This window comes from Pan troglodytes, chromosome 19, assembly GCF_028858775.2.
Source record: "Pan troglodytes isolate AG18354 chromosome 19, NHGRI_mPanTro3-v2.0_pri, whole genome shotgun sequence".
NCBI classification, from domain to species: Eukaryota; Metazoa; Chordata; class Mammalia; order Primates; family Hominidae; genus Pan; species Pan troglodytes.
The window spans coordinates 79,480,037-79,494,573 of record NC_072417.2 but is presented as its reverse complement, the minus strand read 5'-3'; the positions used below and the strand labels follow the sequence as shown (position 1 = coordinate 79,494,573).

Below are 14,537 nucleotides of genomic sequence, written 5' to 3'. Positions count from 1 at the left end.
GGTTCAACGAATACTTTTTGAGTATCTAATTTGTGCCAGGCCCTGTATCAGGCACTCGGCTTTCAAAGAGAAAACACACAGGACCCTCTCACAAAGAATTCACTGTGTAAATATGATCATTAAGTAATATGACCATTTTTTTTTAATTTAAGAAATAGGGTCTCACTATGTTGCCTAGGCCAGATCCCAAGTAAATATTTTTTTTTTTTTTTTAGACGGGGTCTCACCGTGTCGCCCAGACTGCAATGCAGCGGCACGATCTTGGCTCACTGCAACCTCTGCCTCCAGGGTTTGAGCAATTCTCCTGCCTCAGCCTCCCAAGTAACCGGGAGAACAGGCATGCACCACCATGCCTGGCTAAATTTTGTACTTTTAGTAGAGATGGAGTTTCACCATGTTGGCCAGGCTGGTCTCAAACCCCTGACCTCAGGTGATCCACCTGCCTTGACCTCCCAAAGTGCTGGGATTATAGGCATGAGCCACAGCGCCTGGCCTCCAAGTAAATAATTTTTAAAAAACCAAACATGCCCCAGGTGAAGCTGCTCACGCCTGTCTCCCCAGCTACGCAGGAGGATCACTTATGTCCAGGAGTTCAAGTCCAGCCTGGGCAACATAGCAAGTCTCATCTCTAAAATTCAAAATAAGTAAGTAAATAAATAAATAACCATATTAAATAAAAGTGCCCCGGAGACATTATGCAATGATGCAAACACACTCTCTACGGTTAATACACAAAGATCTGTTCCCAGACTTGATGTCAGAGGCATTTTATAAGTTTCACAACAAAATCACTCTAATTGATCATCTCACCTCCTTTTTTGACCAAAAACAATTCTACCCACCTCAAAAGCCTCCCTTATTCTGACTGGGTTCCACTGGCCTGTTGTCTGCCTCCCGAGACAATCTCACCACCCTCTCAGAGGCTGACAACTCGGCAAGGGTAAGGATTTTGAAAAGGATGTACAACTGCCCGTCCAGGCCATTCAAAAGCGGAGTTCCAAAGATGGGAGGTAGGAACTACAACCTAGGGATTCAGCTGAAAAGCCCCCAGGTGACTCCCTTGAAAACATGCCTTCCAAACACTGGTGAAAATGGCAGCATTTTCTTTGTAATTACATCGCGCATTTTTTCCCAGCTAATCAGGTGCAGACAACGGGGCAAATACTCATCCCTCCCTCTTCCCTGTGGCCAGAGGTTGGTGGGTCAAGAGAATGGCCATGCCACCCACTCCCCCACTGTCTCCTTTTGCTCATCAGAACTACGGATGAGGATAGAAGTCTCGGAGGCTATTTTTAACTCCCGGCTAAATTAATTTGGTCCAAGTGCAGCAGGAGTCCCTTCCCTTGTAGGAAATACTTCTGTTACTGTGAATCTGGTACATAAAATAATCCACCCACTGAAGAGCAGAATTAGCACTGGAGTTTTTTTGTTGGGTGTGTTTCCCCGAAATAACTTCTTTTTAAGGTTTCCTGTGGCATCACAGCAAGTGAAGAAGGGTATCTGCGGGCAAGTGCCGAGGGTGGTTTCAGAAATGGACTCGGGCTTCCTCAGAGGCTCATGGGAGGGGGGTCCCGACAGGACATGCAGAACATTACAGGCTTCCTTCCTTGCACTCTTAAGACAGGTCCACTGGCATATATGTCACCTGAGTGTAGGCACTGCTGGATGGCAGCATTAGGCAAGAGACATAACTCCCATGGGCCAACATGAGCAACAGGAAAACACTGACGGACTTATTTTTAAAGGAAAATGATGAAAAGAATTGAAATACATCTTGAAATGTCACCATCTTTATGAAGCTCTTCCTGCATTCTCCCATTAGATGCAGGCTGGCTCTCTCCCTGCTAAACCCAGCAGCATTTTATTTCTTCCCCACTTACGGCACCTACCCTGTGCAATCTTTTTTTTTTTTTCTTTTTTGAGGCAGAGTTTCACTCTTGTTGCCCAGGCTGGAGTGCAATGGTGCAATCTTGGCTCACTGCAACCTCTGCCTCCCAGGTTCAGGCAATTCTCCTGCCTCAGTCTCCCAAGTAGCTGGGATTACAGGTGTGTGCCACCACGCCCAGATAATTTTGTATTTTTAGTAGAGATGGGGTTTCACCATGTTGGTCAGCCTGGCTGGTCTTGAGCTCCTGACCTCAGGTGATCCACCTACCTCGGCCTCCCAGAGTGCTGGGATTACAGGCGTGAGCCACCGCTAGTGGCCTACCCTGTGCAATCTTATAGTACAACTCTTTGCCTGATTGGTTTACCCTTGCAATTAGAGGATAATCCCTGCCTTGGGAGGGCAGGAACTCTCTTTACCTTTGTAACCTTCACAGTACAGGGCTATCAACCAATGTTTAATAACAGAGGGACTATAATGAAACTTGGGGCTGAAGGCAACTTTAAAGATCTCTAAATTCAACCTCCATATTTATACGTAAGAAAACAAAGGTCTAGAAAGGGCTTCAGTAACGTGGCCCAGCAGGACTCCCAATTCCCACTGCAGGACTCTCTGCACGATATACTCTGCTGCATTTTAAATGCAACTTTTTAGCTCCAGTACCTCATGCAAATCTAACTTTACCATGTCAGCTCAGGAATATAAAAATGTTTTGGGGGTAGAACTGGCTTTGCTCACAAAATCATCTTTTTCTAAATTCAATGTTTAAAAGTACACTTCGAAAAAACAGAAAATTCACTGTTAAATTTATTTCTAGGTTTATTTTAAATGCTTTAAATTTTATTATAAATGAATCTTTGAAATGCTGAATTTTCAACATTTCAGCAGCCTTTTTTATTTGATCGGTTTCTAAGACACTGAAAAGGACTGGAGAAAGAGAGAATTCTCAAGACTGTAGTAAAGAAAAGAAAGCAATTTTGCTTTCTAGACATATAGTCCTCCACAGAGTCCAGTCTCACAGGGGATATCACTTCTGGTTTGTAGCAATTTGTGCAATAGTTTCCGTTTTTAGCTTTAAATGTTTACAGTCAGTGCTCTCAGCTTCTTCAAATAGATCAGTTTTATGATCTTCACTGACTTGAAGGTGTACCCAGGTCTGAAGCAAGCCTCCCTATCTTTTAACAAGTTAATTAATGTATTCATTTGGTCCCCTTCCAAACATTCTGGCAGGCTTCAGCGAACCTGTGACGTCACCGGTATACATGTTGGTTGTCTGCCAGGTGAGGTAGAGCAATAACCTGCGAAGTCACCTGAATTCTGTTCAACGGGACGGTTCAAACATAAAACGTGCAATATACTGTGGGAAAAGTTTCTCCCCAGAGAAGCCAGGGTCACTGGTAAAAACACATGGGGCAAATAAAAACATAATGGCTCAAAAAAAACGCGAGGAAAGCTTACTACCTCCAGACGCTTGAAGCCTTTTAACAAATCCCTCTCCCACTCTCTCCCCCACCACCCCTTACTTTCTCAAATGTCCACATATCCAATGCACAGAGTAAACACTCTGAAGATTACGTGTAAATAGTTGCTTAGCATGTGTGTTATTTTATGGACGACACATAAAAACAGCTTCTCTTCTTACAACTTTTGACGAGAAAGCTGGGGGGCACGCTGGGCGCGGTGGCTCATGCCTGTAATCCCAGCACTTTGGGAGGCCAAGGCGGGCGGATCACGAGGTCCAGAGATCGAGACCATCCTGGCTAACACGGTGAAACCCTGTCTCTACTAAAAATACAAAAAAAAAAAATTAGCCAGGCGTGGTGGAGTGCAACTGTAATCCCAGCTACTTGGGAGGCTAAGGCAGGAGAATGGCGTGAACCCAGGAGGCGGAGCTTGCAGTGAGCCGAGATCGCGCCACTGCACTCCAACCTGGGCAACAGAGCGAGACTCGTCTCAAAAAAAAAGAAAGCTGGAGGGCAGGGGGAGTTGTACATTGTGGCCCTAAGAGCAGGACTGAGCTTGGCATTATTCTCTCAAAGTGCTGCTTTGTAGCTTTCTCACTTAAGACACACAGAGAAAATGAATTTTAAAAAGGGCCAGGCACAGTGGCTCACACCTGTAATCCCAGCACTTTGGGAGGCCTAGGTGAGTGGATCACCTAAGGTCAGGAGTTCGAGACCAGCCTGACCAACACGGTGAAACTCCGTCTCTACTAAAAATACAAAAATTAGCCGAGTGTGGTGGTGCATGCCCGTAGTCCCAGCTACTCAGGAGACTGAGACAAGAGAATCGCTTGAATCCGGGAGGTGGAGGCTGCAGTGAGCCAAGATCGCGCCACTGCACTCCAGCCTGGGAAACAGAGCGAGACTCTGTCTCAAGAAAAAAAAAAAAATTAAAAAGGGCTGAATGTGCTAATAAACATACACACACAAATACATATCAATACATCCATGCACAGATGCATAATGGGAAGCCCCCAGACCCCATTCTTCCTCTTCGTAGCAGGGTGGGCTTCATGAATAGACATAATCGAAAATGAATAGAAACTCTTCTAAGAACAGGGAGCTCCGCACTGATCAAGAAGACACTGGTGAGCTAAGGTTTTAAGAAGTGAGAGGAAGAAGTCTGGAAAGAGCCAGCCCTGCAGACCCCACACCACTAGCCCTTCCTGAATCTGCCCCACCCCATCATGGCCAGAGCAGCCCACGGAGGCAGGCAATCAATGGCAGCCAAAGAAGCATGGGCACTTGCTGCCCTTCAGCAGAGCAAAGCTAGGCTCACTACTCCCACTGCCCCAAAAACCACAGCCCTACTCTCGACTTCTACCTGCCCATGTCCGAGTCTGCATCTTAATTTGGTGGAGAAGAGGGAAAAGCCATTTCTAAATACAGAGCACTTTTGTCTTATGTTGTCTGATGAAACCTCGGATGCGGGAATGGGGTACTGGGCAGAGCCCCAAGCTGCATTCTAGGGCCACACACCTGGAAACATAAATCCTGCACCAACTCAAAGTGCCTTCCCAACACCAGGTAAGAAGACAGCTGCTGCTCATTCCATGAGCCACATACTTCAGCGTCCAAGCCTGAGCCCCGGGTACAAACACAGGCAGTGCCAGGGAATGAGCTCACCGCTAACGTTGGTTCTTTTAAGTCTTCTGCTTTCATTCCTTCTCTACTCAGCATGTATGGGGACTGACTTAAAGTCTAGGAATTGCTCAGCTTTTTGCTCTAGATTTGCTGGTACAGAATGCCATCTCATCCAGAAGGGGCAGAGGACCCTTGAGAAATTGGCCTGAGGATCTCCAGGGAGGGTCCTTCTGTGAACCCAGGAGCCTTTTCTCTGCCAAGATTCCCTGCACTAATGCATACTCTCAACTACGACTGCTCCTTGAGTCTTGAAGAGCATCTCTGTTCAAAAGAACTTTGTAATGTCTTCCCATCTGGCTACTGTAACCTGGGTACCACTATTTTATTTCTCAGTACTTTTCCCATCCTTTCATCTTGAAGATGGCAGAGCAGGTACAATATTTGAGGATTTCACAAGGATTGTACCTTCTTTTTCCCCGTCTGTAAATGTGTTAGAGTCTGCCAAGCTCAATTAAGGTACTATTAAGCAGCACATGAACAGGACATCTTAACCATTCTCCATGGTATGAAAAAAAAATCCTAATTTAAAATTTTTAAATTTTTCAGGGGAAAAATGCTTAGGGCAGTTTTTTTCTCTTAAATTCTGATACCTCCCATTCTTTTCACTGGTCTTTCTCACTGAGCCTGCCAGCAGGCATTTTTTATTGGATTGATTTCTAAGACACTGAAAAGGACTGGAGGATAATTCTCAAGATGGTAAAATAAGCCTGCTAGTTTTCCAAACACCTGACCAGAATTTTCAACAAATGCACCAAGGAATAGCTGTCAATGTGCTCCACTGGCAGCACAATCCAGTCAAGCCACCAACATCTTGTTTCTCTTCATGGCCAATTGCCTTGAAAGAATCAACCACAAGCCCACTGGATACTCAAGAGATAACATATGACAGTACCCCAGATCATTTTTGCCTTAGTTGTCTCCTCATCAACAAAGTAAGGTTAACCCAGATAAATCCTTAACACCCCTTCTGGCTCAATACTTTTGGGATTTGCAGAAAAATGGTATTCAGAAAAGGATAAAATAAGAAAATTCTAGCAACTCAGCTCAGTTCTACCTCCCAATGCCTTCATGATTTTCCAACTATCTCCCTGGTACAGCACAGTTTGGCCACCTTGTACCTTCATAAGATTTGCTTGCAGATTTGCACAGTAAGTAAAATCATCCTGCATACAGGCAGTCAACACTTCTCAGGCCTTGGCTGCAGAAAGCCCTAGTCATAGGTCTCTTGCTCCAAAGACCAAAAATCAAATTTTCCCCTTTCTCTTCCAAGATCAGGGTGCCAGCAGATTCTGTATCTGGCACCAGCTGGGCTCTGCTTCCTGGATGGTGCCTTTTTGCTGTGTGCTCACATGACAGAAGGGCTAAAAGGGGAAATGGAGGTAACAGCTCTCTTGTACCTCTCTAATAAGGGAGCTGGTCCCATTCAGGAAGGCTCCACCTCATGGCTGAATCACCTCCTAAAGGGCCCACCTCTGAATACAATCACACTGGCAGTTAAGTTTCAGCATATGAATTTTCGGGGACATGGACCATTAGCAGACACATTCGGCATGAGATGTCTGACACTGGGAGTCAGTTGAGTATGGATGCAGGTGTGAATGCATGATCTTTTGGGTGAATGCATGATCTTTTGTGAACCAGGCAGGCAGGACTGCATTGAATATTTAATATACCTCTTTCTCTTTCACATTAAAAAAAAATTCATCTAATCATCATCACTTTCAAGGATATTTTAAGTGTAAGACTCAGCATCTACAGAAAGTCAACACAAAATTAGGAGCAGGACATGGCTGGGCATCAGCTCACGGGTGTGTTTCTGTTATATTTCGCACCAAGCATATCTTTTCTAAAGCTTTTTACCTGGCTCCAGGCCCTATGAGTAGGATGACCCCATAATGATCAGCCAAACAAGATAAAAAATCTGAGCATGAAAGGAGTCACCAAAAATAATTAACAGGCATCAATTGATCCATGGTGGGCATAAACAAAGACTTTCCCATGTAAATAAGATTGTCCTTTACAAACTGTATGTTACCTACTTATACGCAGTTTCAGCAACGTAGAGAATTCATAACAAACACAGAGATACGATCACAGTATTGGCCTATAGCCCCTTAGGAAATCATTCAATCAGCATCACACTCCCCTGGTTTTCTTCCTACTTTTCTGGCTGCCCCTTCTTGGTTTCCCTACCCTGATCTTCCTCTCCCATGCAACATGTTGGAGTTCCTTAGAGCTCTCTCCTGAGACCTAATCCCTTCTCTCCCCACTCTATACCCTCTCCCTAGGCAAAAATGATCCACATCCAAGGCATTAAAAAAAAATCATAGGAATCTTTATCTTCAGGACATACCCCACTTCTGACTGCCACACCTGCCTCCATACTCAACTGACTCCCAGCGTCAGGCATCTCACACTGAATATGTCTGCTAATGGTCCATGTCCTGAAAATTCATATGCTGAAACTTAACCGCCAATGTGATTGTATTAAGAGATGAGCCCTTAAGGTTAAACTCTTTCCTGGGCCCCCAATGCTCCTAAGCCTGTGCCCAAAATCCTTGCCAGACACCCAACTCCCAGCTTGCTGTTTGTTATTGATTAAACTCCTTCCCATATCTTGGCATTCTCACTTGCTCTTCCCTTTGTCTGAAACAGCCTTTTCCAGGGCCCCATACAGCCCAGCATGCATGTGTGCACACATGTGCGTACGCACGCACACACACACCCTTCCTTTTGTCTGCCTATCTCCTACCCATTCGTCAAGCTCAGTTTAAATGCAATATGTCCCTTAGAGAAACCTGCTCAGTGTACCTGTATCCTATTTGAATTAGTGATATTTTAATGTCTGCCTTCCCACAGCAGAATGTCCAGGAGGGCAAGGAGCATATCTCTGTACTTAGTGTTATACCCCAGGACTAAGCACAGACTTTGGCCCATTATGGGTTCTCAATAAAGAATACTCAACCAAAAGAATGAAAAAGTAGGAGGGGGAAGAAAAAGGAAGAGAAGGCAGTCAGACAAACTACTCACATCCTGAAGCCTGCCCATCCTCCCTCCCCATTCTTGATGGGGCAGAAATGGGAGGAGAGAGAAGAGAAGAGAGGAAAGAAAAATACAGCAAGATAAAGATGGGAATGATGAGCAAGGAAGTGAAAGGCTATGACATGAGGTTTTAGACAACTCCAAACAAGTGCAATGGGACTTGGCTTTTTGGAAAAGTTAGTACTTTACGTTCCAGCTATTTTTATCTCTAAAATGCTCCAAAGGAAGACAATATTCCAGAATATGCCAGAAGAGAAGTATGGAAAGTGGCCGGGGCAGGGGGCAGGGGGCGGGGAGGCGGGGTGGAGGGCAGGGGAATGACACTAACTAGTTTTGTTTGTATGCAGGCAAGTCACTCAGCATTCATGGACTTGGGCTTCCTTGTCCATGAAGTTATAAAACAAGGTGACGCCTGAGCTTCCTCTGGCTCCCATGTCCTGTGAGCCTTTGTGGAACCCGTGTGTATGTGTATGTGGGCTCAGAGCCCACAACAGGCACTCTATCTTGCCTCCACAAGCACCCTAACCCCATTGTGCATGTTCCCGTGCACTGAACACCAAACAGTAACTTCCTTCTTGTGTTACAACAACGCAAATCGGAATCCCTCAGAGCACACTGCAAAAATGTCATCTTTCGCAAAGGGAAGAATTTAGTCTTGCCTGCACTGAGAAAGCCACTTTCAAATTAAAGTTTCCTGATGGGAACAGGCATTAAAGATGGGAATCGCTTCAAGCACACAATTTGATTGACTAAACTGATCAAGCAAAAGCAATTCAGAACAGAAATGTCTACTCTTCTAAGCCTGCCTGACAATTTTTTTTATTCAGTTAAAATATTACTTTTCATATAACAGCTGAAGTTTCTCTCTATCCAACATATTTTAGACATTGATATTTTCCGTGACTCCTTTGTGGATCCTTTTTTTTTTTTTGAGACGGAGTTTTGCTCTTGTTGCCCAGGTTGGAGTGCAGTGGTGCGATATCAGCTCACCACAACCTCTGCCTCACGGATTCAAATGAGTCTCCTGCCTCAGCCTCCTGAGGAGCTAGGATCTCAGGATGCGCCACCACGCCCAGCTAATTTTGTATTTTTAGTAGAGACAGGGTTTCTCCATGTTGGTCAGGCTGGTCTTGAACTCTCGACCTCAGGTGATCCGCCCGCCTCAGCCTTCCAAAGTGCTGGGATTACAGGGGTGAGCCACCGTGCCCGGCCTGTGGATCCCATTTTTAAGTACACAAGAGATGCAACAGAGACCATCAGAATTGTCCACAAAGAGAGGAAATTATGTGTTCACACATGGGCAACTTCAGAGATCACTGTTCAGTGAAACAGATGCTAAATTATTTCAATCAGCAGCAGTATTTTTAACATACACCGAAAAGGCAGCAAGAATCCCCTGGAGTAAACCAGGAGCAGTTTGTTACATTGGCCCAAAGCAATGATGCTCCTATTGGTTTATTTCAGCTTAGAAGTAAACTGAAGGGTGGCAGGGCCCAGTGGCTCACACCTGTAATCCCAGCACTTTGGGAGGCCAAGACGAGTGGATTGCTTGAGGTCAGGAGTTCAAGAACAGCCTGCCAACATGATGAAACCCCATCTCTACTAAAAATACAAAAATTAGCTGTGCGTGGTGGTGCACATCTATAGTGCCAGCTACTCAAGAGGCTGAGGCAGGAAAATCGCTTGAACCTGGAAGGCGGAGGTTGCAGTGAGCTGAGATCGTGCCACTGCACTCCAGCCTGGGCAACAGAGTGAGACTCCATCGAAGAGGACGGGAGGGGTGGGGAGGGGAGGGGAGGGGATGGAAATAAACTGAAGGGTGATAAATGTTCATTGTAAAATTTGTCAACAACTGCATTGTGTTTGTGAAAGCTATTACAATAAATTTGGTGGATTTAGTCAATGCAGCTGCCCAAAGTGGAACAGTACATGCTACCAAGAAATTCTCCTCTGAGAAATTCTCTAAGATGTAGTCCAGAGCTCATATGGGCTATAAATCTGCTCATTACTACAAGCCAACGCTCTATGAGAATTGAGTCTTCCCATTAACAGTAAGTGCCAAAACTAACAGCTGCACAGGCGTTAAAAAAATTAAAGCTCAGAAATCCACATTGACATCAAATCATGATTTCAGGGCTACTTACATCAGTGTCGGGTCCCTTATCCGCACCCGGACAAGAAAAAGTAACAAATTCATGGCACCTCTTGTGGACCACAAAACAGCAAACTGGTAGAGAGAAAAGGAAACTAAAATTAGAATAGACATGATTTAACATACGAGCTTTATTTTCCAAACAGAGATACTTGCTGTTAGAAGTCAATTTAATTTCACTACAGACGGAATCTTATAAACAGCAATCAGAAGGCATTTCATTCTAGAATCAGCAACATTTGGTATTGATTAGACTCATAGATAACAGAGTCCCAAAATGCCAGCACTGACAGGGCCACAAACTGTGGCTCTTACTCTCTGAAGTTGAGGGAGAGGAGAATCAGATTGTAAGACATTTTCCCAAAGTAGAAACCGGGAAACAAAATTTAGAACATTTTGCACCATCCTAGCCGGGCACAGCGGTTCATGCCTGTAATCCAAGCACTTTGGGAGGCCGAGGCAGGTAGATCACTTGATGTCAGGGGTTCAAGAGCAGCCTGGCCAACATGGTAAAACCCCATCTCTACTAAAAATACACACACACACACACACACACACACACACACACACACAAATTAGCTGGCCATAGTGATGGGCGCCTGTAATCCCAGCTACTCAGGAGGCTGAGGCAGGATAATCGCCTGAACGTGGGAGGTGGAGGTTGCAGTGAGCCAAGATCCATGCCACTGCACTCCAGACTGGACAACAAGAGTGAAACTCCGTCTCAAAAAATTAAATTAAATTAAATTAAAATAAAATACTTTGCACCATCCTATAGCAACACACTAACACACACATATAAATGTATATAAACATTGTATTCCATGGTTGAAATAAAATATAAAGAGAATAACTGATTATAAATAATGTGAGTATCCCTAAATGTGGGTTGCAGGACTTCCTCAGCAACTTAATAAACTCATTCAGACACAAATGCAATCTACAGAAAACAAACCTTTGAAATGAATCAAAACAATCTTAGCAAACACCTTAATACCTTCCTGTATCTGTCTTTTTGCTACAGATTCTGTCACCAGTTGGGAGAGTTCCTGCAAATTCAGCAAAATCTACTACCCAGTAAATATTTTCAAAGCTTAACATGGTTTTGATAAATAGTCCTGAGGATGAATCAACAAAATAACTGTTGTACAAAGTAATCCCCTAAGAGTTTTTTTTTTTTTTTTTTTTTTTGAGACCGGGTCTCACTTTGTCACCCAGGCTGGAGTGCAGTGGGGTGATCTTGGCTCACTGCAGCCTCAACCTCCTGGGTTCAAGAAATCCTCCTGCCTCAGACTCCCAAGTAGCTGGGAATACAGGCAAGTGCCACCACACTCTGCTCATTTTTACATTTTTGTAGAGACACGGTTTCACCATGTTGTCCAGGCTAGTCTCGAACTCCTAAGCTCAAGCAATCTGTCCACCTTGGCTTCCCAAAGTGCTGGGATTATAGGCGTTGACCCACTGCACATGCCCCCCTGAAAGGTTTGTATTGATGGTAATAAGATAGAGGACGCAAAAAATAAATGACCTAGTCTCTCCTTGAAAGCTTGAAGTCTAGCTCCAAAAAGGCATCATCTACTACTCTTATCATTTGTTGAATAATAACAACATGTTAAAAAACAGTATACCCTCAGGAATACTAGGTTAGTCGTAAGTCTTTACTGCATGCTGTGGTTTGATTTCATGTCAGCTCTGAAACCCATGTTGAAATTTGGTTGCCATAGTGGCAGTTTTGGGAGATGGGACCCTTGGGGGGTAACTCCACCATGAGGGCTTTGCCCTCAGGGGTAGAATTAATGTCATTACAAAAAGGTGAGTAGAGCCCCCTTTTGTCTCTTTGCCCTTCTGTCTTCTGCCACGCGAGGACAAGGTCTTCCTCCCCCTGGGAGCATGCAGTAAACAGGCCCTTGCTCAATGCTAGCACCTTGATCTTGGACTTCCTGGCCTCTAGAACTGTAAGAAAACAAATTTATGTTCTTTACAAATTACCTAGTCTCAGGTATTCTGTTATAGCAGCAAAAATGAAGTGACACTGCACAAGGAAGGTTAGAGTTTCCCAAATGTGTGGCTCATACGCTATTTTCTCCTCTCACCAATGATAATACAGTTCCCTGCACATATAGCAGTAGATACAGAAGACCAAAGAGGGTGAGTCATTTCCGTAGGTGGAAGAGGGTGGCAGGATGGCTCAGAGCTGAAATCCCAAGAGGAGCCCAGAGTACTGAGAGGGCTGTGAGTGGCCAGTAAGAAATTCAGAATAGCCTCGGAAATCACTGAAAGGTTCTGAACCAAGAGTAACACAGACAAAAACAATGCTTTAGAAGTGCAAATGGTGGTAATAGGAAGAATTTAATAGAATAGATTGAGGCCTATAATGCCTCATTAGAAGCCTCTTGCATAGTCTAGGTATGAAAGTAATTGGCCATCATCTTGCAGTCTGCTAATAAATGGAAGTAACAGAGGCCAGGGAAATTAAACAAGAACGATGAGACTTGCTGACTGACCACACAGCACCATTTACTGAGCATCTTATCACGTGCCAGGCTGTTGCTGTTGTTGTACTGGGTCCCTTCACATGCATTAGCAAATTGAATCCTCCTAACAATGCTCCTTAATATGCTGCAATATCTATATTTTATGGATGGGAAAATGCTGCCCAGATCCCCCACATCTAGCATGCTGTACAACAGTACAGTGAATGCTTGTGAACGGGAGACAGGAAGGGAGGCAGGGAGGACAGACAGATGGATAGATGAATGAACCAACAAACAAAGGATGGTCTTTCCCAAGGCTGAGTCACCAAGTGATGGAATCAGGATTCATGCTAAGAGTTGCTGGACACCACAGCCCCCTGTCCTTTCATCATGTCATATGCACTGGCAGGATTTCCAGAGCAGAAAGGGTAAAGAGCTGATGCCACGATTTTTTACATGGGTAACAGGAAAATGGGTATATGACAAAATAGACACACACACACACACACACACAAATATACCTACATAGACATACACATATACACATATATACAACTCAGAGGATGAAGATACAGTATATTAGGGAAATAGAATCATGGATAATTCTTTTTAAAGGGTTTTCTTTTAAGGTAATCATAATATAATGTGATTGTAAAAATACACATTTTAAAGGTACTCATGATACCATGTCACTGTAAAAATATACATTTTAAAAAAGAAAATGCATGCCTGGCATTGAGCAGACAAAGAGCCAGATAACCAAACAGGAACCATCCACAGAAAGGTGACAAGTGGAGATCTCTTAAAGCAAGCATCCCTTTAGAGGGGGAGGTGCCCTGGGTGAGGGATCCTGCTGGCTGTGGAGCATGCTGGCCACACCTGTCTGCCCTGCACAGTCAGGGGCAGGAGGAGGTGAGTGTGAATAGAAGAAAACAGCCCTCTTGGCTGCCCAGGCAGCACAGAGACACTCAAAGGGCAGTGCTTAGCTCCTACAAGCCCTGAGAGAAGTGGCCTTTCTCCACTGTGTTTCTGCTAAAAGCATCTTGATTGCAAAACTCTCGAAGGATGGATAATAAAGCCGTGCTGTGATGGCACAAATTAATCTGATCTGCTCTCTCTCCCCAGGCACACAGTCATCTTTCATCCACTGGAATTAGAAAGATAAATTACCAAAGGAAAAAGGTTACAGGGGCATTACTTCCTCATCACGGTTTATTACAGATGTAGTGTTTTGGTTGGAAAATAAGCATTCCTATTCCCTACTTAATCATTCAAACATTTGGGCCTTTCATCTCTTTTTAAAAAAAAAACCATCTCCACATTCAGTGAACACTGTTAAGAAAACTCACACTTATCAAATCCCATGGAAGAATAGTTTGCTTTTTGTACCTGTTCTTTCTGTCTATGATTTACAGTTCAATGCAATTATGTATCTACAGCTGGAAGTATTTCTATTGCACACCTCAAAAAAATCTCATGCCAAATTGTATCCTAAGAAGACCCAGGCCCTCATTATCCAGTACAATTTGCAGAGGCAGCAAAAAGCTTTACCTATCCCAAAATAATTTCCTCCCAACCTGCCTTAACTACCCCCTCCCCACCTACCTTACATGAAAGCTTCCCATTTGAAGGACTGGATTCACCCTATGAGAGGCAGACAGAAAGGCCATGTGTTTCCAGACAGCCACTCATAGACACGTTATCTGAGGGATAAAGAGCCCTCTAAGCCTACTTGAAGATTCGAAATTCAGAATGGATGATCTCCAAAGGAAGAAGAAACAGAATGTGCCCAATCCTGGGTGACTAAGGAGAAAAAGTGTAGATGCCCCCTCTCCTCC

The 14,537-nt window shown here is 44.2% G+C and overlaps 1 protein-coding gene across 4 annotated transcripts in view; it reads right to left on the bottom strand.

The window, feature by feature from the left end:
• The window catches only part of PRKCA (protein kinase C alpha), a 500,752-nt gene that overhangs the window by 296,582 nt on the left and 189,633 nt on the right, over nt 1-14,537 (bottom strand). For all 4 annotated transcript variants that reach the window (XR_008540341.2, XR_008540342.2, XM_009433095.5 and 1 more), the window contains exon 3: nt 10,218-10,300. Coding sequence is in view for 2 of the 4 variants with exons in the window: in XM_009433095.5 (XP_009431370.1) it covers nt 10,218-10,300 (83 nt within the window). In the remaining 2 variants the exon portion in view is untranslated. The remainder of the gene's footprint in view (nt 1-10,217; nt 10,301-14,537) is intronic.